The 24,434-nt window shown below is 37.9% G+C and overlaps 2 protein-coding genes and 1 long non-coding RNA gene across 3 annotated transcripts; 2 read left to right on the top strand and 1 right to left on the bottom strand.

The window, feature by feature from the left end:
• The first annotated feature begins 5,995 nt into the window (after window positions 1-5,995).
• Window positions 5,996-12,732, top strand: LOC125279122 (E3 ubiquitin/ISG15 ligase TRIM25-like). The gene is made up of 6 exons (XM_048208641.1): window positions 5,996-7,943; window positions 8,829-8,924; window positions 9,032-9,265; window positions 9,359-9,518; window positions 11,491-11,535; window positions 11,829-12,732. The coding sequence occupies exons 1-6, from the start codon at window positions 7,365-7,367 to the stop codon at window positions 12,152-12,154; spliced, it is 1,440 nt and encodes a 479-aa protein (XP_048064598.1). The 5' UTR covers window positions 5,996-7,364; the 3' UTR covers window positions 12,155-12,732.
• On the bottom strand, window positions 9,059-20,964 carry LOC125279138. The gene is made up of 4 exons (XR_007187321.1): window positions 20,904-20,964; window positions 15,820-16,035; window positions 9,425-9,483; window positions 9,059-9,199 (listed from the first exon to the last, which is right to left on the bottom strand). It is a non-coding gene; the product is annotated as an uncharacterized LOC125279138 (long non-coding RNA).
• On the top strand, window positions 13,001-22,503 carry LOC125279126 (tripartite motif-containing protein 29-like). Its single transcript, XM_048208646.1, has 6 exons — window positions 13,001-13,917; window positions 15,294-15,389; window positions 15,592-15,825; window positions 15,911-16,070; window positions 16,162-16,209; window positions 22,268-22,503. Exons 1-6 carry the CDS (start codon window positions 13,339-13,341, stop codon window positions 22,396-22,398), a joined length of 1,248 nt encoding a protein of 415 aa, XP_048064603.1. The 5' UTR covers window positions 13,001-13,338; the 3' UTR covers window positions 22,399-22,503.
• The last annotated feature ends 1,931 nt before the right edge of the window (window positions 22,504-24,434 follow it).

Below are 24,434 nucleotides of genomic sequence, written 5' to 3'. Positions count from 1 at the left end.
TAGTTTTTCTAAGAAAATGTTTGTTTGTTTATTTATCCATGTCTTTTTAGATAACAGGTATCAATCTCAGACAAAATAATTTGCCAGATCTATGGAAACCCTACTTAGAGGTTGTTCCACATTATTAAGCAAGTCACAGTTCTCATGCAATATGGGGAGGAAGAAAGATCTTTCTGAAGATGAAAAGCATGAAATGGTGCAATGTTGTGCAAAAGGCATGAAAACAACTAATATTGTGTGAAACTGAATGGAGATTATCGAATTATCATAAGATTTGTGAGTGATTTAGAGCACAGCAGAACTCGGTCAGATAAAGGCTTATTAATGAAAGTTCCTATCAAAAAAATTAATTGTATTAAAAGGGCAGCTATAAAAAAGCCAGTCTTGAGCAGCAAACAGGTATTTGAAGCTGCTGGTGTCTCTGGAGTCTTGAGAACCTCACCATGCAGGCTGGCAGTTGTGCGTAAAGATGCATTTTAGACACCACTAACCAAACCTACTAAAGAGAAACATTTACAGTGGCTGTAGAAATACATTTTCAAACAGTTTTATTGCTGTGGTGTTTTTTTTGCAGCATGGGATAGTGCATAGTGCATTGTACAATAGTGCATTGTACTATGCACTATCCTCCTTTTTATATCATAGCTGAAAATGGCCAGTTATAAACTCCATATATCTTGCAAAAGTCATTTTAGTACCCTCCATCTCACTTCCCAGTATTCCAGCCCAAATCATCACCCGTCAGCTCCTTGCTGACGTCACAGTCTTGTTGGAATGCGGTGGCCATTCACCAAGCATCCAGAAATCCATCCATTTAGACCATCCATTGTAGTACGGCGTTAGTCAGTGAATAAAACTATTTAAAAATTAGTCTTCATGTATTTCTAAACCCACTGTAAATGTTTCTCTTTGTGAGGTTTGGTTTAGGGTGGCTGAAATGCATCTTTACGCACAACTGCCAGCCTGCATGGAGAGCTTCTTGAGACTCCAGAGGCACCAGCAGCTTCAAATACCTGTTTGCTGCTCAACACTGGCTTTTTTATAGCTGCCCTTTTAATACAATTAATTTTTTTGATAGGAACTTTCATTAATAAGCCTTTATCTGACCGAGTTCTGCTGTGCTCTAAATCACTCACAAATCTTATGATAATTCGATAATTTCCATTCAGTTCTCACACAATATTAGTTGTTTTCATGCCTTTTGCACAACATTGCACCATTTCATGCTTTTCATCTTCAGAAAGATTTTTCTTCCTCCTCATATTGCATGAGAACTGTGACTTGCTTAACAATGTGGAACAACCTCTAAGTAGGGTTTTCATAGATCTGGCAAATTATTTTGTCTGAGATTGATACCAGTTATCTAAAAAGACATGGATAAATAAACGAACAAACATTTTCTTAGAAAAACTAAAATCTGAATGTTTATTGTACAGAAATCTTACTGATTTGTCTCTTGCATAATAATTTGGAACGCAGTGTAGTTGTGTGGAGTTTTTTAGAGGTGTGTGTTCATTCAGTTACAAAGCCCTAATAAAGTGTTATTATGATATATCCTGCAACATAAATCAAAATAAATACAATAAAAATACAATAAATAATAAAAATACAAGCAATTTTTGTTAGAGACAGCTGAAGACTCCTGGAAAACATTAGATCATCAGTGTTGGGGGTGACGCATTACAAGTAACTTGAGTTACGTAATCAGATTACTTTTTACATTACTTTTTCAATTTACAACAAAATATCTAAATTGCTTTTTCAAATAAGTAACTCATGTTTATCACATTTATTGACTGACAACTCTCCAAAAATACATTCGAGTTGCTATATGAACATATATTAAAGGTCATGTTTCATATGCACAGTATTTACCATGTTCTCTGTTTGGTATCATATCACTGACAGTGGTGGTTACGGACCTGTTCTGCATAAACAAATAGTTTCCTTGTGTGTTGTCTTGCGTGTGAAAGACATTCATTTTACTGAGTATTAATTTATAGGCTATTGTTGAATTTTCTATCAATTTACTAGTAGGTCTCTAAAGTATGGTGTGTCTTATATTTGTAATTTAAAAATTGAATAAGAAATATTAATTTTTGTGTAATAACTTATAATAACCTACTGTATACTTACTGTATGACGTATTACTGTATTCGTCATTTGCAATTGCAACAGAGAAAATCACTTGACAATAAAGAGCAAACATTATACCCCAAAAAACGTGTGTGTGTGTGTGTGTGTGTGTGTGTGTGTGTGTGTGTGTGTGTGTGTGTGTGACCACATGACTGATTATGAAGTAGGAACCTTTTTTAAAAAATGTCTTTTATGAAATGGTACCCTTAACCATATGATTTGTTTGAGATGTTATCTATTCTTCCTGGGACATAGAAAGAGACACATTGTACTGTACATTAACTCAGCATTGGCTATATATCTAACCTGCAAATTGACTATATTTACAGAGTAGCTAAAATATTTTAATATCTTAACCTGGAACTTAAGTATTTATTTTCTTTTTATTTTAGGTTGAAAGATTACCATATGAGCTTATGAGCTTGATATATTCACCTTTATATTTTGGATGGAAATAATTTAAGCCTGTAGAAGCATCGGACCATTAAGCTTTGCTTTGACTTCTACCATCTGGCCTCTAGTATCAACAAGCAGTCCAGTAATTCCTCTTTGAAAGCAATTTATTTTCTTATTTGCTTTGTACGGCATACACACACCAGCATTGCCCTTGAAAACTGGTTCGCTCTCCCAGGTGCCATCTCCTGTCACTAGTTAAATATGTGTCAATATTACAATTCAATAGAAATAAGCGCATGCATACATAAAAAGTAAATAATACAAAAATAATGCAAATAAATTAATATTATCATAATTATAATATAAATAACTGCAAAAATGCAAATTCAAAAATAAAAATGAAACAAAGTGCATGGACAGGTCTACGACTTTTTTCAACACCATTCATGCATAAAACAGCTTCAATGCATCAATATTTTTAAGTTATGACAACTTCTAATAAAATTAAGTTCAACCAACAAACTACAACAAACATTTAAATGTCAAACACAACAGCACAGTCTTTCCCTTTACTAAAAACACATAAAATAATGCTTAATTTCAACATTTACTCTACTTATATGCAAAGGATACTGGGAACTAGAAATCCACTGCCCAGTATTTAAAATTATGAAGACTATTTTATTAGACAAGTGCAAATTACTTTCAATTACACACAATATTAATCTGATGTAATTATCAACATTGTTAAGCCAACAGACCTCATCAGAATGATGTTTGCAACTTAAAATGTTTAATTAAATCAATTAATTTTAACTTGTAACCATGCATTTATTTAAATTGTGGCAATTGCTCCCCTGAATTTCTTTATGGAGTGCACAGCTGCAGAAACTAACACCTGCTAAAATCTCTCTATCTGTGGTATTAACACATCCAGACCATATAACACAAAGTGCTTGCGCAAGCTTTAGTCTGACCTGTAACAACCTGACATTCATATAGCACAGAAACTAATGACATGGAGGCTGATCATTCGAACCAAGACCTCCGTTTAAGGGAATGATCAGATCCCATTTTCATCCAAGATCATTCCAAGGTTCTGCAAACAAGATGCTCTACATTTCATATTTTCAGAAACAAGGCTTTACGGCTGCTGGAGGAATGCCAGTCGGCAAAGTGCCTTTAAAAGCAGCTGATGCATCACTGGAGATCAAGGTGAAAATGAAAACCAAAGGACACAGGGGAAACGCTATGAGCTTTTTTCTTTTTTTATTGCGATATGACTTTTACTGTTTGCATTGCAAAGGATAGCTATGGAAGGAAACAAACATCTAAATTGTGGTTATCACTTCCTATGTACCAGAAGCTTTTTTTCTACAGCAATTTACAAACTGAAGAGTAACTAAGGTTCATGTTACTGGGGAGGACATGATAAGACAGGACTGCTATATCAACCCCTGAAATTGTGCTGTAGCTGCTTCACTACAGCATCCGTGAGGTCACAACACAGTCATGACATCACTATGAGTGATTTATTAATCTCTGTCTGCAGTCTTAAAAAAACATGGTTTCTAATTGCTCAGAACTGAACTGCATATTAACTTCATATTGGTCTGTATGTTGTCAACAGCTACCAATTAGATAATACAATACAGCTTGCGAACTGACTTAATTAACTTGCTTGCTTTAAAGCTGCTGTAGGTAACTTTTGTAAAAAAATTGTTTTTACATATTTGTTAAACCTGACATTATGTCCTGACAGTAGAATATGAGACAGATAATCTGTGAAAAAATCAAGCTCCTCTGGCTCCTCCCAATGGTCCTATTGCCATTTGCAGAAATACACCGCTCCCGGTAAGAAACAACCAATCAGAGCCAGGAGGAGTGTCTTAGCAGTGTCAATCAATCAAGCTCGCGTGCGCGCTGATCTCACCCCTCCCATGCACAGCGCCAGCGCATACAGGCTTCAAGATTACCGGTGTGCCGCAGCTTTGCTTATGGCGGAAAAACAATCCAAACTGCCAATTCCTCGAGTGGCACCTGCTCATAAAATAAAGACGGGTAAACGGATAAAGACAGATGACGATGATAAAAAAGCCAAAAAGAAAGAATTAGATAGAGCCCGAAATAAAACGAGGGTAAATATCGGTGCGGCTTTTCCGAGGTAGAGGGAGCTACGTGTCCTGAACGGATTAAAAACCGATGCAGAGTCAGCCACATTTCTGCTTGACAGAGTATGTATCCCTGCTTGATTATGTTTAATTTTTTAAGAACTACACAACTAAGATAATTTCAAAAACAGTGACTGACAAATTATGTATGGCGTGGTTTCTTGTAGATATTCAGGACGGTCCTTTGCATATAACATCGTTTTATTTCGCCATAAGCAAAGCTGCGGCACACCGGTAATCTTTCAGAATTTGACGCCTGTACTCGAGCTTGATTGATTGACACTGCTATGACACTCCTCCTGGCTCTGATTGGTTGTTATCTTACCGGGAGCGGTGTATTTCTGCAAATGGCAATAGGACCACTGGGAGGAGCTAGAGGAGCTTGATTTTTTCACAGATTATCTGTCTCATATTCTACTGTCAGGACATAATGTCAGGTTTAACAAATATGTAAAAAATATTTTTTTTACAAAAGTTACCTACAGCAGCTTTAATATAATACTACTACTTTTTAATAATTACTTCAATTCTCAAGTTTATCTCGGCCACTAAATGGGTTTGCTTTTAATGAGAGTAGCTATCAAGGCTATTTTTAATACATGCAGCCTATGTAGTATTTATTAAAGCTGGAGTAACTTTTGGTGCTCTAGTGGTTAATTAACAGAACTACATGCGTCTTGCGGAAGAACATTGTAGCCGGAACTACTTCTCTCTGTTTATGTCTATGGCGAGTCACGCAGGTACTGTGCTACTCCGCAGCGGTACGAACAGGGCAAGGTTCATTTAGCCTATATTATGTTGCAATTTTGGTCTATGCAGTCTTTTTTATCTAGGCAAACACGTTTCATTTACCCACTTTTTAAAGCTATTGACGTGAAAACAAAATTTCGTTATTTCCAAAGACATCTGTAGGTAATTAAGTTGCATTTGGTTAATGCTGATCACTGTAGGCTATTGCCTACTTCTTCCTTTAGATGGAGCCCCAGCACACTAATGCCCTCCGTGACGTCAACTTCCGCTGTGCACTTACAACATTAATCAAATAATTAATGCAGTCATCTCCTTTACAGATCTCACAGGAAACAGTAGGCATAAAGTTAAATATACATTTAGATAGCAAATCTCTACATGCTAATTCAATATTGATTTTATCAACTATGTTTTCTTTTGTTTTTATTTTTATTTTCAGAAGGTTTCTGAAGGACCAGCTCTCCGCAGACTTTTGGAAGTGAATAAAATCTTAAAAAAAAAAGAAAGCAATCCAGATAATATCTAATCAAGTGTCATGTCACAAGTTTTCCACCAGAGATCACTATAGTATTATTTCTAAATAATCACTGTCACCTAATTCTCATATTTTCTCATAATTCTCACACTTTAATTTACTTTTTTGCCTTATTTTACTTTTCCATTTGTCAACTTTACTTGAATACACTGTAGTAAATTCCACAAAAGAAGTGTAGAAATCACGCCCCCTCAGAGCACTGTAGTCTGATCTGAGTTCACATTATTCATTGACTCATTTTGTAACCTTTAAAGACTTGTCTACATGATAAATTATGCTACTTTAGTATATAGTATTGAATGATACAGTAAAAAAAATGGTCTGAGAAAAAAAAAAAATTGGTAATTTTTGATTGCAAAATGGTCTTAAAGTACAGAGTATTTCACAAGAACAAAATAAAGAGCTTCTTCGTCACTGTCAAACTACTGTATAGGAATCATAGGTTGCAGGTTTGTAGGCAAATATTCACTCCCTCTAGTGTTTTTGCTGTTATTAACCCTCCTTTTTATACTGCCTGAAACACTGGTTATACTACTGGTTATACTATTTATTTTTTCTTGAATTTGTGTGACCTTTCCTCATTTTGGGCCATGAATGTGCATGCAAAGTTTCAATACACAGATGTTTTGGGATGGCTGTAGAAATTAGGTGACTATGACAGTGTTAGGGTCAAAAATAAACCCATTCAAAAACAGTAAAGAGAGAGGGAAAACAGAATGAAATACATAAGAACTTATGAAATGTAAGACTCAAAGTTTACTCAAAACTGAATTCTGAATCATCCGATGAGAATTTGCTTTATCTTTATCTATTTGTGTTTCACAAAAAGCCTAGTCCCAAAATTGCACTAAAATGCACGTTTTAGCTGTTTTAACTGAAAGCAACTTGCAATTACATATCTTAAAATGTCACTGCCATTGCTTCATATCAAGATGCACACCAGAAAAGTTTTTTTTTTTTTTTTAAGGCACATTTATAAAAGCTAATGCACTTGAACTAAGTCCTAGTCTTGTCTTAATCTAAGCCCCATCTATGAAACCAAGCCATAATGTTAAATAATGTTAAGTACTGTTTATACTTAGTTGTAGTTATTTGCACCTCAGTGAACAATGTAGAATATGGTTTGAAAGCAGTGTTTTGGGCCTTTGTTTGCCTCTATCTCTGCAGTATCACAGTTTCACTTTTAATACACAAAACGTTCCAGAAAAAAACATTCCAGTTCCCTGAAACCAGTTCTCTCACCCTATAAAACCAGTATTTTTATTTCCTTGAGCATGTCTAATGAATGCGGAAATTATTTCAACCCTTTAGCTGAAAGAAACTGCAGTGTAAGTCATTGTTGAGCTGCTGTTTGATCTGAGTTCATATGCAGTGAAATGGCAGAAGCTAATATTTCAGTGGGACACGATGAGTTCATGTGTCCAGTGTGTCTGGATCTACTGAAGAATCCAGTGACCATTCCTTGTGGACACAGTTACTGTATGAGCTGTATTACCGGCTGCTGGAATCAGGGTGATCAGAGGGGAGTTTATAGCTGCCCTCAGTGCAGACAGACCTTCACTCCAAGACCTGCCTTATGTAAGAATGTGGTGTTTGCTGAAATGGTGGAGAAACTGAAGAAGACTAAACTCCAAGCTGCTGTTCCTGCTGGATCTGGAAATGTGGAGTGTGACATCTGCACTGGGAGAAAACTCAAAGCCGTCAAGTCCTGTCTGGTGTGTCTGGAATCTTACTGTCAGACTCATTTTGAACGTCATGAAGAATTTCGCTCGGGAAATCCACACAAAGTGATCGATGCCACTGGACGACTCCAGCAGATGATCTGTCCTCAACACGGTAAACAACTAGAAATCTACTGCCGCACTGAAAGGCGCTGTATTTGCTACTTGTGTTCAATGGATGAGCATAAATTCCACGACACTGTAACAGCTACAGAAGAGAGGACAGAGAAACAGGTAAATACAATAATTACTGTTTTATATAATTGGTTATTATTGTTGTTAAAATGTTTTATTTGTCATTATAATTTAGCATGTAATAAGTAAAATCTGTTTCAATTTTTTTCTGGTTTAAGAATAATTAATATTTGTGCACCAACACAACAACATTACACTTATTTACATTTCATATGTCTCTTATAAAAAGATATGCTTAGTGAAAATATGGGCTTTTGAAATAGTCTTAATTATCACTGAAATTAAAATACTAAGCCTAAAATTGTGAACATATTTTTCCCCCTAAATAATTGTCAGATCTTCTGGATATTTATTTTCGTAATCCTTATAATGAATGGGGTAAATAATGGCTTTTGGGAAAATATGCTTCCCAGCACCAGAAACCAGCAACTCCAAAGCTTCACTGACATTTATATATATATATATATATAATTTTTTTTTTTTTTTTCCTAATTTTGTTACATATAATTGAATTTTCTTTCAGGCATGGCATTTGTATGCATGTTCTTGACATTAATAATAAAAATACAAATGCTATCAAACATGCTAAACCACTCATTTACATTGCCATTTGTGAATCTGTTTTGTACTACTTTACTTTCGTGTGTGTTGTGCATTCCAAAGACTTTGTTGATTTCCTGAAGCTGTCTGAGTTACAGTGTATGTAAGGAATGAGGATCTGCACTGAAAACAGCGTATTCCCATTGACTGCCATTCACAGAAGTCCATAATGTGCCTCATCAGACATAGATGATCCAGCTATATGTGTGGAGCATATCTTCCTATTGAGGATAAAAGAAAGAAATCCTTTTTATTTATGAATAAAAAAAAAAAGAACTGATTTCATTAAGAAGAACATTTCTTTGATTATTTCTTTGTCAACAGAAACATCTAGAACAAACACTAAGAAACTTCCAGCAGAGAATCTGGCAGAGAGAGATGGATCTTCAGGAGCTGAGAGACGTTGTGAAGACTCATAAGGTGAGTTGGCTATAGAAACATTTCATTGTCAGGTGAGACTCTCCTCTAATCAGAGAGGATCCTAGTGCCAGTCTCACTGAAGCTCAGTGTGTATTGTGTCCTGACAGCGCTCTGCACAGAAAGCAGTGGAGGACAGTGAGAGGATCTTTACTGAACTGATCCGCTCCATTGAGAGAAGCCGCTCTGAGGTGACACAGCTGATCAGAGATCAGGAACATGCTGCTGTGAGTCGAGTTGAAGGACTCTTGAAACAACTGGAGCAGGAGATTGAAGACCTGAGGAGGAGAAACACTGAGCTGGAGCAGCTTTCACACACAGAAGATCACATTCATTTCCTCCAGGTAACAGCTTGAGAAAAACATAAGACAGTTTTCTCTGTCTTCATTTTAATGCTGTTGTTCTTTCTTTTCTAATGTTGTTGTGACTTTCTGTAGAGTGTCGAGTCTTGCTCTGTTCCTCCCCAAACCACTGTTGTGCCCAGAATCACTGCCAGTTCTCACCTCTTATATGATGATGTGGGAAAATCTGTCCTTCTGCTAAAAAAGAAACTTGAGGATTTCTGCAAAGAAGAGATAAAAAAGATATCTGATAAAGGTAAATTAATGGAGATATTCAAAAGGAATGTTTGGAAATCTAATATATATACATACAGTACAGTCCAAAAGTTTGGAACCACTAAGATTTTTAATGTTTTTAAAAGAAGTTTCGTCTGCTCACCAAGGCTACATTTATTTAATTAAAAATACAGTAAAAAACAGTAATATTGTGAAATATTATTACAATTTAAAATAACTGTTTTCTATTTGAATATATTTCACAAAGTAATTTATTCCTGTGATGCAAAGCTGAATTTTCAGCATCGTTACTCCAGTCTTCAGTGTCACATGATCCTTCAGAAATCATTCTAATATGCTGATCTGCTGCTCAAGAAACATTTAATGTGTACAATTGTACAAAATATTTGTGTACAATATTTTTTTTCAGGATTATTTGATGAATAGAAAGTTCAAAAGAACAGTGTTTATCTGAAATCTAATCTTTTGTAACATTATAAATGTCTTTACTGCCACTTTTGATTGATTTAATGCATCCTTGCTGAATAAAAGTATTCATTTCTTTAATTTCTTTTCAAAAAAAATAAAAATAAAAATTCTTACTGACCCCAAACTTTTGAACGGTAGTGTATAATGCTACAGAAGCTTTGTATTTCAGATAAATGCTGTTCTTTTGAACTTTCTATTCATCAAGGAATCCTGAAAAAAAAAGTACACAACTGTTTTCAACATTGAAAATAATCATACATGTTTCTTGAGTAGCAAATCATCATATTAGAATGATTTCTGAAGGATCATGTGACACTGAAGACTGGAGTAACGATGCTGAAAATTCAGCTTTGCATCACAGGAATAAATTACTTTGTCAAATATATTTAAATAGTACACAGTTATTTTAAATTGTAATAATATTTCACAATATTACTGTTTTTTACTGTATTTTTAATTAAATAAATGTAGCCTTGGTGAGCAGACGAAACTTCTTTTAAAAACATTAAAAATCTTAGTGGTTCCAAACTTTTGGACTGTACTGTATATACACACACACACACACAGGGCCACACAGGGCCTAAAACTAACTTTTGCCACACCTACCAATGGCCAGTGACTTAAGAAAATTTACCGGCCATAAATATATTTTTTACCGACCATGAAACATGTTTTTGCAATAAAAGGCAATAATGACACCAAAATTTTTGATACTAGTGAAAATTCACAATTTCTACAGGACAGCTAAAATCACTAACCAACTAATATACATTTAAAACATTAGCTATTAAAGACAAGTAAACAGTCAGTAATAAAATAAGAACAAATAAGTAAACAAGCATAAGCACAAATAAATACGATGTAATAAAGGTATAAATTAAATAAACAATGCTTTTCAGGTTTTTCAGGTTGGTCTTACAGTATTTTTCAGGTACAGAAATGTAATAAAGTAAGCAAATGTAAAATAACACTGCACAATCTTCACTGTATAAATTAAACATCCTTATTGATTAATCCTTAATAAAGTTACAAAAGTTATTCAGTCAAGAGCTGTTAGTGATTGTTTCTTTGTCCTTTGTTGTTTGATCAACATTAAAATCAGACGCAGGAATATTAGGCTACTGTCACTTTAAAAGCGAACGCACGGATAGCCTACTGATATTGGACACTGTACATGTTTATATTGTCAACTGTTAACGTTCACTTAAGACATAACCAAATGTTTACTAGGATACTTGCTATTTTTTGACAATTCTGTTTGAATTTGTCCATTAAATTGCAAGAAGACATGAAAGAGAGCTCAGTTTAGTTCGGATGTGTGCGCGCACAAAACTTTCCACAGACAGTGCGCGAAAGAAATGAGTTCCCTTTCGAGTCTTCTTCTTGTCAAAACTTAAGCTTTCATTACAATGCAACGCTGTCCCAAGCGTTGTTCAACACATTCAACACACAACACATTACTTTGAGTTTTATCAGTTTTCTCTTTACATAAAAATAATACTTTAAATGTCCGGTTTCCATAGTGACACACATTGAGATCGTTTCCACTTCTGAGGAGAGCATACAATGTAAGTCTTACTAATTAATTGCACAATTTTTTTTTTTTTTTTGATTCCTTCATTATACTAATGCAACATTTTTTGTTTCATCATGTGATTATTCAGATCTATAAGCTATAGATGTAAAATATTCTAAACCAGCTGGTACACAAACTCAGTTAAGAGTAAATCTAAAACTGTTTGTTTTCCTCATTGTCACTAATTCAAGCTAATAACTATAATGAAATATGCCAGTGGTTTGTTTTCAAAGCTTTTATTACTGCTTGACTGTTTGACATTAACATCTTTGCTTTCCTTTACAGCGCCACAGTCATGCTCCTGGGCCACGATGCCAGGGTCACCACCCAGTCCATACCCAATGCTAGGATCACCAACCAGTCCCTTCGCAATATCAGAGTCACGGCCGAGACGCTTTACAATGCCAGAGTCACAGCCGAACCCCTTTACAGTGCCAGAGCCACAGCCGAGACGCTTTACAGTGACAGAGTCACAGCCAAACCCCCTTACAGTGCCAAAGCCACAGCTGAGACGCTTTGCAGTGCCAGAGTCGCAGCCGAGACCCTTAATGCCAGAGTCACAGCCGAGATCCTTGTCAAAGACAAGGTATTGGAACTTCACTGACTCATGAGTCACAGGCCAGACTCTCCTCAGCACCAAAGTAATGGCCCAAATCATCGCTGAGTTTTGCTCACCAAGACAAAGGACATTTCTTATGTTGCTCAATTTTGATTTTTAACATATGATTTTTGTTTGAATAAATACAAAGAAAGTTTACTGGATAATATTTCCTACAGATATTCTTCTTATAACCCTATTATTCTTTAGAATTCTGCAATCTCTCCATGCACCATTAATATGTATGTGTGAATGTATTATGATACTATCTTTATAACTTTATAAATGTTAGAGGAAATGTATTTACCATTTCTTGATTCTTTGTCATTTTTAAAATATTAATTAAATGATATGTTTTTATCTGTAATTATAAAGATTTGGTAGTGGGGCAGTATATTACAACAACATTTTAATTAATTTGAGCAAATAATTGTTTTTGTTTTTTTCTGTGTGAATTTTTGGTCAATCCAGTTCTTTCTATTTGGAAAAATGATTCGGCTTGTTATTGAGGGTTACTGAAACACACACACACACAAAAATAGTATTTTTTATTTTATTATAACATAAGATAATAAAAACTTTATAATTCCACCTGCGATCTGTTCTTTATTATGAAGTGTCATCCAGTGTTTTACATGGTGAGAACACACTGCAAACCATTCAGTCCATGTGTGAACGGTCCGTATAATTCAGATTGAATCACAAATCGATTCACAACTGTTGTTAAGCCATTTGACCTACTCATTGAAAAAGAACTGACTCAGAAGAGTGATTCATTCATGAATCAGTGATAAATGATTCTGTTTCTAATCAGAAAACACAGGACACACTACACATTTGGTGAAATTGGTATGTTTTTCATTGTCAAACAAAGATTTATCATTAAAGTTTTACAGCAGTATTTTACTGATTTTCTGGATATAGCATCTACCAGGAGGGACTAACTTTCTGAAGCTAACCAACCAAATATTGACTTTGAAAGGCTTTAAATTTAAACTTTAAAATTTAAATTTGAATATTTTTTTATAGATAAAAGTGAACTTTCCAGACTCCTGAAGTCACAGTCACACCCTACAACAAACCAGTCTTTCTTGGACACGTCCCATAAACACAACCAGGAAACTATTTCACTCTTTAGCTGTAAGAACCTGCAGAGTAAGTCATTGTTGAGCTGTTGTTGAGTTCATATACAGTAAAATGGCAGAAGCCAATATTTCAGTGGGACAGGATGAGTTCATGTGTCCAGTGTGTCTGGATCTACTGAAGAATCCAGTGACCATTCCTTGTGGACACAGTTACTGTATGAGCTGTATTACCGGCTGCTGGAATCAGGATGATCAGAAGGGAGTTTATAGCTGCCCTCAGTGCAGACAGACCTTCACTCCAAGACCTGCTTTAGGTAAAAACACCATTTTGGCTGAAATGGTGGAGAAACTGAAGAAGACTAAACTCCAAGCTGCTGTTCCTGCTGAATCTGGAGATGTGGAGTGTGACATCTGCACTGGAAGAAAACACAAAGCCGTCAAGTCCTGTCTGGTGTGTCTGGAATCTTACTGTCAGACTCATTTTGAACGTCATGAAGAATTTCGCTCAAGAAAGCCACACAAAGTGATCGATGCAACTGGACGACTCCAGAAGATGATCTGTCCTCAACACGGTAAACAACTAGAAATCTACTGCCGCACTGACCAGCGCTGTATTTGTTACCTGTGTACAGTTGATGAGCACAAAAACCATGACACTGTAACAGCTACAGCAGAGAGGACAGAGAAACAGGTATTACTTCATATCTAGTTCAGTCATGAAACTCTAGATGGCACAGGCTGATAGATCCGTAACACGCAATCTGCTAGAAATCACATAATTTACTACTCAGCACAAGCTGACTGGCATCTGCTGATTCTGCAGCCTATTAATTAAATTATATCCTCTGAGTATCTAATTATGTTATTTTTTAAAACATTATTTTAGTTATTTTTATTAGTAAATCATTTTAAAAAAATGTATTCTGTTGAAATTTTTCATCCAATCATGTCTTTCTATTTCGATAAATTATTAGCCTGCTTATAATAATAAGCTAATAATTATAATTAAGATGCAGTAAGTGATCAGAAGTGAGAAACAGTTGATATTTGAAATCAAGAGTATATACAAGCAAGAGGTGGTTGTTAGTCTCCAGAAGCACATCAGCTTGAGACAAACAATAGCCCTATTTAGATGGGACTAGTTTTCTAAACGTCTTTTAACAGTGCTTCTCAGAAATCGCTTTCTGCCCCTTTAAAGTAACTGAAGTGTAAATACAGTTTGGTTATTGTGGTTAATAAAGAACAAATAAATTCCATTTACTTCCTCCAGTGATCTGTTCTTTGTTATAAAGTATCATCCAGTGGTTTACTTAGTGAGAAACCACTTCCAAAAAAAATTAAAATCATTCCACAAGTGAACTGTCTGTATGATTCAGATTGAATTGCAAAATCGATTGTTGCTTTGCCATTTGATCCATTCATTAAAAATGTAACGGAGGGGATGGGACAATGGAGTGGTAGATTCACGTGCAGGCTTTATTAAAATGAGCATAGTCGTACAGGCAGAGGTCAAACACCAGCAAACACATACAAGAGGGCAAGGCAAAAGAGTAATCCAAAACACAGGCAATGGTCAAGGTAGGCAGCAAACGATCATCAAACAAGGAAAACAGTCCAGGGTCAGAACAAAGGCAAGGCAAGGCAAGGCAAGGCAAGGCAAGGCAAGGCAAGGCAAGGCAAGGCAAGGCAAGGCAAGGCAAGGCAAGGCAAGGCAAGGCAAGGCAAGGCAAGGCAAGGCCACACAAAGACAAGGTCGGATACAGGGCTAAACAATACTCAGCAATGTGTGTGTGCGTGTGAGTGCAGCTTTTAAAGGGTCACTGATGAGAAACAGGTGTGAGTGCATGATTGGTTCCTAGGTGAGGGATTGTGGGAAATGTAGTCCAGAAAGTGACTGCATGTGTGCACTGAAAAAGTCTTAATGTTGAAACAGAGACCTCTGGTGGGGAGTGGAACAAAACAGCAGTGGGTGGAAACGTGACAAAAAAAAATGTATAAAATAACATTTATATAAAAATTAATTTCTGTTTGAACATTTCTTATCACTGTTATTTTTTTGTTCAATAGAAACAGCTGGAGAAAAATAAAAAAAAATATCAGCAGACAATTCAGCACAAAGAGAAAGAACTCCAGAACCTGAGAGAGGAGGTGAAGATTCATAAGGTGAGTTTGATAAGCTGTCATGATATCAGAACCAGAGCTTTTTGGACATTGCTCTGACATATAACCCTAAAGTGCTTTGGGAGACCTGAATTTGATTTCTGGCTCAGAAATATAATAATCAGGTGAGACTCTTCTCCAATCAGCGAGGATCCTAGTGCACTTCCAGTCTCACTGAAGCTCACTGTGTAATTTGTCATGACAGAGCTCTGGGCAGAAAGCAGTGGAGGACAGCGAGAGGATCTTTACTGAACTGATCCGCTCTATTGAGAGAAGCCGCTCTGAGGTGACACAGCTGATCAGAGATCAGGAAAATGCTGCTGTAAGTCAAGCTGAAGAACGACTAGAGCGACTGGAGCAGGAGATTGAAGACCTGAGGAGGAGAAATACTGTGCTGGAGCAGCTTTCACATACAGAAGATCACATTCATTACCTGCAGGTAGCGGAGCCTGAGAAAAACAGGATGGTGTGTCTTCATTTGTATTTATTTGATGATTTTGTTGTTTCCCTTTGTTTGTCTGAAGAGTTTACGTGGAGGGTTTGTCATGCCAGTACTTTCTGTGCCTGAGGTTGGAATCACTGCCAGTCCTCTCCTCTATGATGATGTAGTAAAATCTGTCTCTCTGCTAAAAGAGAAACTCAAGGATATCTGCAAAAAGGAGACAAAAAAAATATATGATAGAGGTAAAGTGGTTCAAAAATTTGAGATACATTACATGATACATTATTCTCTTTATATGAACATCATACTTTAGATGTCTTTTGGTTTCCATAGTGCAAAACAATGCGACCATTCCCATTTCTGAAGATAAAGTGAAACAATGTAAGTGTTACTAATAAAGTACACACACTCAGAGAGAGACACACACACACACCAGCACACACTATATCAATACTTCTAACAATATTTATCCATGCTCATTAAAAGCAGTTAGTGATCACAGAATATATGAAAACCTTTTATTTTTAAAATTTGCATTTATGTCTGCTATTCATCAGTTCACTTTCAGTCGGTGACATTCGACGTACGTCAGTAGTGACCAAAGAATTGGGATGTCGCCAGAGAGCCCTATCAGCTTTGAGTGAAACTAAACAAGCCAATGGAATTGGCATGCAATATTTGCATAATGCACACCGCCCCCGCCAGGTGGATATTAATATGAAAGCCAACCTGTTGTGTTCCTGCTGTTGACTGAGAGTGAACTTCTCAATCCTGTGAAGAGCCTTTGTTTGTAGTGCTGGTGTTAGGGAGTGGTGTACCTGAAGTCACATCGCAGCTGTTCCCTATGTGCTTTAGCACAAAGAACAAGAGCTGAATTTTCCATTTCTAAAAGAGCTTCACAGATGAACACTGCATCTTTTTCAAGATGTCATTTCGTCTGTGCGTTACTGGATGCGGTCATTCCCTGGTCCCCGCTGATGGTCACAATTGCTGTTTTACATCCCTGAGCATTCAGCATGATGATGTAGCTTTTGTGGCTAGCTCATGTTCTGACTGTGGGAACATGACAGTGTTGAGGTCAAGACTCTCATTCTTTGGATCTCAGGGAGTGGGGGTCCCCTCCCCTATGCCCCGTTCGGCCGTTTTTTCTGGATCCAGTCAGGGGAATGGTGCGTCGGTGCATAGGAAGAGTGATCTGAGGATCATGGTTAGCTCCGCAGGCCCCTATCCCCTCTACAACAGTGCAGCCTGTGGTGTTGCCGGAGGATCACGCTGGTCCCTTTGTCGAGCAACCAGTCGTTTCATTCGGTGCACCTGCGGACGAACAGGCTGATCCCGAGTTGACGGCTATGCTTTCCTGGGCCGCCGAGAAGGTCGGGCTCGTCTGGAATCCTCCACTGCGTCCCGAACCTTCTTGGCTGGACAATTCCTTTCTTGGGGCGGCCCGCGCTGGTCTTCAGCGTCCCGCCCCGGTGCCTTTCTTTCCGGAAGTGCATGAGGAGGTGACCAAGTCGTGGAGAATGCCGTAGGGGCTAAGGGGTACACTGGGATCCCCCCAGTCAAGCGAGCCGTTGCGATGCAACTGTGTCCAACGGCCGCTGGCTGGCGCGGTGAACTGCGTTTCCCATCCTGGGCCTGTGAATTCTCGTCAGGCTTGACAGAGAAAGCTTACAGAGCCTGCGGACAGGCCGCCTCTGCCCTGCATGTCATGGCCCTGCTACAGGCCTATCAGGCCAAAGAGCTCATGGACATGCCCCAGGCTGGTCTTGACCAACAACTGCTGGGGGAGCTGCGCACCGCCACCGGCCTCACCCTCCAGGTGACTAATGTGACGGCTCGCTCCATTGGTCAAGTGATGGCTACCCTTGTAGTCCAGCAACGCCACCTTTGGCCGATCTTGGCAGACATGAGGGAGACCAGTAAGTATTGGTTTCAGGACTCCCCCGTGTTTCAGGTCGGCCTATTCGGCGACGCGGTCGAGAGCTTCGCCCAGCATTAAACACATCTTGCCCCGGCGGTCCGCTGCTGCCTCCACCCCACCGCTGGCTGCACAACCTCAGTCTGCTCGTTGCCGAGGGCACCCGCCTGTGTCTTCCTCTGCCCCTGCTAAGTCTGCAAAGCAGCAGCCTCCACCCGCCAGACAGCAGGCTGGTGTTTTGTGTGTGGTTTCGCTTTTGATAACTTACAGCAACAGAAATATGAGTTGTGTGTCCTTTGAAGGTGTTAGATCCAGTCACTGTTTTCCACGAAATTTTGTGTTTCTTTTCGAAATTCAAATGCTGTGTCATGTGCGAGACGTCGCAAAGGATGTGACACACGAGTGCAACAGTCAAACACTCTGGCTATCGGGTGTTTACATGCTGCTGTTGGTTAATGAAGTTTTGATGGATGAACTTGCGGTTCAATTAGTCTCGTCATGTCAAAAGTGATGAGACTTTTCAGTTTTATGGACGTCACCATCTTTAATATTACGTTGGTCACTGTCATTATGGTTACTAGTAAAAGAATATGGGCTTGACTCTTGTTGCACTTTCATACAGACAGACCTGTAAGTAAATGCGGTTGTCAAACCCAAAAACTGACAGTGTGAACGTGGCCTTTGTCTGTTACAGAGGCCAGCAGAAGGGAAAGGCTGTCTCCAAGCAGAGGATGGCCCACTGGATAGTGGACTCCATCACCTTGGCTTATCAGTCCCAAGGTGTGCCTTGCCTGCTCGGGTTAAGAGCTCAATCCATTAGAGTAGTTGCCTCTTCCTGGGCGCTGGCGCACAGCACCTCGCTGACAGATATCTGTAGAGCTGCGGGCTGGGCAATACCCAACACGTATGCTAGATTCTATAGCCTTTATGTGGAACCGGTATCTTCCCGTGTACTCACTTCGAGTAGCCAGTAAACGGTCGGTGTCGGCTTGCTATGCCATTTCCGCCCCCTGGGCCGGATACGTGCATCCATTTGCTCCAGTAGAGTTCCCTGCTTGGCGAACCCTGTCGAGTTCCTCCGCCTCCCCTTGCGGCTCTGACATTGCAGAGTGTCTGATGCCAGGCCAAACCTCTGTCTCCGGCATTGAGGTTTGGCTGGGTGCCATATGGTGCCACGTGAGTGGTCCCATATGTGTATTGTCCATGGTCTAACTCCCTAAGGTGAGCCCGTGTCTTTCCCTTAGCAGAGCCAGCTTTGCTGTCACCTGTCAGATGAGTCTCCCCCTATCTCTAGGCTGGAGCCATCCCAGGGACTCTATATGCGTACTGCCCACGGCCAATCCATATGCGTATTTCCACGTAATCCCTCCCCTGCAGGGTAGGTTCTGGCTTCCGCAGCGTCCCCTATTGGTTCGCTTTCCCATTGTTTGTCTTAATCTAGCGGAACAGCAGGAGACTCTCTCTGTGTAAGTTCGCCCTCTTCTCCGCTCCAAGGTCTGCCGGGTGGCTGGAGCTTACGCTGGGCGCTGGAGGGGGTTAGTAACTGTGGCGTTTTATTTGGGATCCTAATTCCTAATTGACCGACGAATGGGAACGTCTCGGTTACGTATGTAACCCTTGTTCCCTGAAGGAGGGAATGGAGACCTACATCCCGTCGCCACAGTTCCTGTGCCTTTGCTGTAGTGCAGACTCAAGGTTGTCTCCTCAGCGAAAAACAGAGTGCGATTGCACCTGGCGGGGGCGGTGTGCATTATGCAAATATCACACGCCAGTTCCATTGGCTTGTTTAGTTTCATTCGGTCACTACTGACATACGTCTCCGTTCCCTCCTTCAGGGAACAAGGGTTACATACGTAAACGAGACATTAATTCAGATCTTGATCAAGTTTATTTAGTTCAGTCTGGGGTGACCAGTCATTGTCATTTGCATGATCACAAATGTATTGTTTCACTTTACTTTATTATCCTCATGTAACCCATACTTTTCATGTGATTATTCCAATCAATAATTTGCCCTGCATTGAGCAGATTAGTGGTTTTCAGTCCTGGCCTAGGTTATTTCTGTCTTATTTAACATGCCTGATTCAGATCATCAGTTCCTCCATGACCTCAACCAAAGAGTATAGAACCCAAGAGGCGACACTCTGATACTTTTGGGGCAACAGTCACTAGATGGCTCTCAGGTAACACGGCCACCATTATGGGGTGAAAATAGTAACTGGACCATAGAATACTTCACATCTTATACACCCAAAATCGTCGAATTTCACTGCCAAATCAGAAGCGCAAAAGAACATTTTTCAAATGAAATCATCAGTAAATTTTATGGCACCTACAGTAAATGTTGTTTTGTCTTATATATGTTTTACTACCAGCTGTGGAATCCAACCATTCAACCATCGGAGGTAACGTAGTTGGCCTACTTTATTGAGTATTTACATTTTATGCAACTTTACACATTTATTAATAGTAAATTAATAATTAATAAATTTAAGATCATCATATTTGCAGTGAACAATATATTTTAGACCTAGTGGAGTAATGGTAATAATAGTATCACTCCACTAGGTCTGAACAGAAATAGGCTATATTGTACGTTTTAATGGATCGCGCTTCAAACATAACGATCTTAAAATACATGATGCATTGCTGTGTCCATTATCCCATAATTCCCACTTTTGGACACTTTTGCTTTAAAGCTGCAGTCCGCCATTTTTCCTCTTTGTCGCCATATCTTGTTTGAAACCTGCAGTTGCAGTCATATGCAGAACAGTTATCTGTACGTGCATTGTGCGTCGGCACAGCTCGTCAGCGCGAATTAATCTAATGCTTGCTATCAGTCACCGCACCGGTGGATACTGAACTTCAGAATCACAGATTCTACGTCTTGAAAGTATGACCAATATAAGAATTTTCACTGGAAAATATCATCTGAACAAGTAAGTAACATGTCTGCCACTTTTGTTCTGACCAGCTGAGGAAAAAAGCATTAAGCCTACAGTAAATCGCGCTGCCAATGTTGATTAAATCTAACGATGGCTTAGCTCGGATCACGTCAAACCGTGCAAATTATTATTATTGTTATATTGTTCTCAAATTGTAAACGTTTACAACATCAGCATTGCGTGACTGTGTATTTAGTGTGTATTAGCATTACCTGAAGATTTCAATGTCTGTAGCCACTCCGCAATCCGAAGTCTTTTGCTTTTGACTACGAGTGAATCTCCAGTTGTCACTGATGATTGTCATTTGGATCTTTCTGGATTACAATCCGCCATCAAAATGATAAGTTTAATTATTTCAGCTGCTGTGAGAACAGGCTATAAATGTGCCGCTACCGGCAGCTTCCTCACCCAACAGACTTGCCTGAACTTCTTCCTTTCTGTTTATGGCCGTGACGTAACGACGCACAGACGAACTGCTGCATGCTCAAATTTCCCAAATTTCCCGTGGAAATCCACCATTATAAAACATTATTACAAGCTTACCGTTGTGAATCGAGTTAAGATAATGAGATGGTTTTGAACACTGGCTGGTTATGTACTCTCTCAAAAACTGATTTTGGATCATTTTTAACCCAAAAAGTTGCGGACTGCAGCTTTAACGGACATTATATAACACTGCAAAAACAAGCTGTTATATTATGTTATAAATTTATTGTCCAACATTCCCAGTTTTTTTGATGCATGTCCTTAATTTAATTTCATATGTTGGTATTAATTCAGTGTTTATAATGCTAATACTTGAACTTAATACTTGACTGGGTTTCTAGAGAGCAAAAAGGTTTTGTGAAAAAAGTGGAAGACAAACACAAAGTCTGTAAAATAAACTGTTAAAAGGATTTGATGATCACTAGTGATATTATTTTATTCTGTGTTGTCATCATTCAAGTTTGATTACAGCTTTGTTTGTTTTTTTTTGTTTTTTTAACAAAGCAGCTGATATTGCCATAGAAACTAGTGGACTGCTGACTCGCTTTCACCCCAAAATGGTAGAAACGCAGTGCCGCTGCTGAGCGCCGGTGTTGCAATGAAACGTTCTATTGAGTGTCGCTTCTTGTTAGTGCATATTCTTTGCCTAAACTGACTGTGTCAGATTATAAGAGACACATTGACTGTGTCAGACGCATAAGCCGCCTTTTCACTGCACGCTACATTTGGATACGACTGTTGCTTTCCCTCTAAGTGTGACTGTCAGCAGTGAAAAGGCGGCTAATACAAAATGTTCAGTGCAGTGGATACCCAGGTACAGGATTGAAAACCACTGGAATAAAGTGTAAGCACAATATTATAAGCAAACTATTATGCACACGTCATCAGTTAAGAGTCCATTTCAAGATGTTTAATTTATCTGGTCACTATTTCATCTAAGAACTCATGGAACATGTCATCGTTTTGTTTTGGATTTTTTTTGTTTTTGTTTTTTTTGTTTTTTTATAACAAACTTGGCAGCTTTAATTAATGCTTAATCTGATAATTTGTCATTGATGAGTCATTGGTGTAAATGGGTTTTCCTCCACAGTGCCAGAGCCACGGTTAAAGACCAACATAGGGACAGCATCAAGGCCACGGTTAAAGACCTCCTACAGTCTCCCTACATCAGGTTCATTGGCGAGCACAATAATGGATGAAATGTTTAAAAGCTATCGTTGAATAAAAGTATAGATATCTTACCAGAAAATGACTTTGGTAGAAGTTAAAGGCACTGTTTAGAATATTACTTGAGTAAAAGTTTTAAAGTATGTGATATTTTTTGTATGAAAAGTTTTTTTTTCTTTTTTCTTATATTAATCGTACTTATAGGGATAGTTCACCTAAAAATGAAAATTCTGTCATCATTTACTCACCCTCAAGTTGTTCAAAATCTGTATAATTTTCTTTGTTCTGTTAAACACAAAGGAAGATAATTTGAAGAATGTGTTAAACTGAACAGTTTTGGGGCACCATTGACTTCCATAGTAGTTTTTTTTTTCCTTTCCTGGAAGCCAGTGGTGCCCCAAAGTGGCCTGGTTACAAACTTTCTTCAAAATATCTTCCTGTGTGTTCAGCAGAAAAAAGAAATTTATACAGGTTTGGAGAAACTTGAGGGTGAGTAAATGATGAGAGAATTTTCATTTTTGGGTGAACTATCCCTTAAAGTGTTGAAAGTAAATGTATAATTAAATGTAAAATACAAAAGGAGCAAAATTGTTCCATACACAGTTTAAGCATTAAGATTGTTTTCAGTTTTAACTCCTTTTTTTATCCTTTATATATATATATATATATATATATATATATATATATATATATATATATATATATTATTAATTATACATTGATCATTCATATTAATTCATGTTGCATTATAACGATTTTGGAAAATAATGAAATTGCAATTATTTTTACCAATACTGCAATTGCAATTTAATGTGTGATTATTTTTTAAGCTCTTTATCTTCTGTATTATTCAACAAAGACCAGAAATAAATGATTGTAGGGGTGAGAATCTTTAGGTACCTCACGATTCAATTCCGATTCTGGGAGTTTCAGTCCGATTCCAAAACAAATCTTGATCTTTTTTTCTTATGGATTAATCTTAATAAAACTTATTATTTAATTACATATGTAATTATCAGCATAGAGCATTTGTAAGGAAAATACCGGTGGGCGAGACGACATACCGCAAGCGTCAGCAAAGCACACGTTTCTCACAGCACATCCTATGGAAAGAATGAAGCGTGCGGATGTCATTGTAATTAGCTTCAACCTTTCCGAAATTTGTACATGTGTGAGAGAGAGAGGGAGGGAGCGCGATTTAAGCAAGCAGAATAATAATTTTAGCACACGCCGCGCCATCACGCATCTGTGGTTAAAAACTAAGCTCAGAATTGATCCAGAAACGTTAGAGAGAGAATCTTTTCTCCCATATTGTAGGCTATAGTATGAACAACACAACATTAATTAAAAATAAACTTGCGTGCTAAGTTGATGCTTCCTCTGCAGACTGCTCTCACCTGTCACGTGACGAGCACGTAATCGCAGCCTTTGCGATTAAAAAATCGCGTTGTGTCATATCGCGATATTATCGCAAATGCGATTAGTCGTTCAGCCCTACTTCACACTGTCAGCTTCACAGCACAAATACAGTATTTAACAAACATTTAGCAATACTTCTGATTCAGTGCTCAAAGAAAGTTTCTTTCATATATCATCAAGGCCAAATAACTTCTGAAACCCAATTAAAAACCAAATTAATTGATGGCTGAGTGATTACTGAATAATGGTTATGAAATGACTGATTGAAATGTGTTGTGGATGCCCTGATAGATGGATAATATTCTGGCTATGTTTAATTTTGTAAGCTACTAAGTATTAAATTGCTCAGGTTTAGTTATTTTTTTCTTTTCTTTTGTAGCTGACTCTTGAATTTTTACAACTTCTCTAAATTAGAATTTCTCTAAACCAATGGTTATAGATACCTCTCTTAGGTTTACTCTGAATCATAAAGTCAGACAGGGATGCTCAATCTCCACTACTTTTTTTAAATAGCTATGCAATTTCTTAACTTTACAGCTTTGTTATGAGAAAGATGAATTTATTTTGTTTTGGTTATCTTTGTACAGCTTTATAAATGCTAGGGAAAGTACATTAAACATCTCTTGATTCCTTGTCATTTTTAATAGGTTAATAAAACAGAAAAAAAGTTC

Source organism: Megalobrama amblycephala, linkage group LG11 (genome assembly GCF_018812025.1).
Source record: "Megalobrama amblycephala isolate DHTTF-2021 linkage group LG11, ASM1881202v1, whole genome shotgun sequence".
NCBI lineage: Eukaryota > Metazoa > Chordata > Actinopteri > Cypriniformes > Xenocyprididae > Megalobrama > Megalobrama amblycephala.
Note: the sequence above shows the minus strand (reverse complement) of the source record. Positions and strands in the feature narration are given on the sequence as shown.

What these genes read in the sequence shown, in the direction of transcription:
- LOC125279126 (XM_048208646.1), top strand. Translation starts at nt 13,339, where the DNA reads ATGGCAGAAGCCAATATTTCAGTGGGACAGGATGAGTTCATGTGTCCA. An exon ending in CAGAGAGGACAGAGAAACAG is followed by an intron (nt 13,918 to 15,293) that starts GTATTACTTCAT and finishes TTTGTTCAATAG; the next exon opens with AAACAGCTGGAGAAAAATAA. An exon ending in AGGAGGTGAAGATTCATAAG is followed by an intron (nt 15,390 to 15,591) that starts GTGAGTTTGATA and finishes TTGTCATGACAG; the next exon opens with AGCTCTGGGCAGAAAGCAGT.
- LOC125279122 (XM_048208641.1), top strand. Translation starts at nt 7,365, where the DNA reads ATGGCAGAAGCTAATATTTCAGTGGGACACGATGAGTTCATGTGTCCA. An exon ending in ATCACATTCATTTCCTCCAG is followed by an intron (nt 9,266 to 9,358) that starts GTAACAGCTTGA and finishes GACTTTCTGTAG; the next exon opens with AGTGTCGAGTCTTGCTCTGT. An exon ending in AAAAAAGATATCTGATAAAG is followed by an intron (nt 9,519 to 11,490) that starts GTAAATTAATGG and finishes CGGTTTCCATAG; the next exon opens with TGACACACATTGAGATCGTT.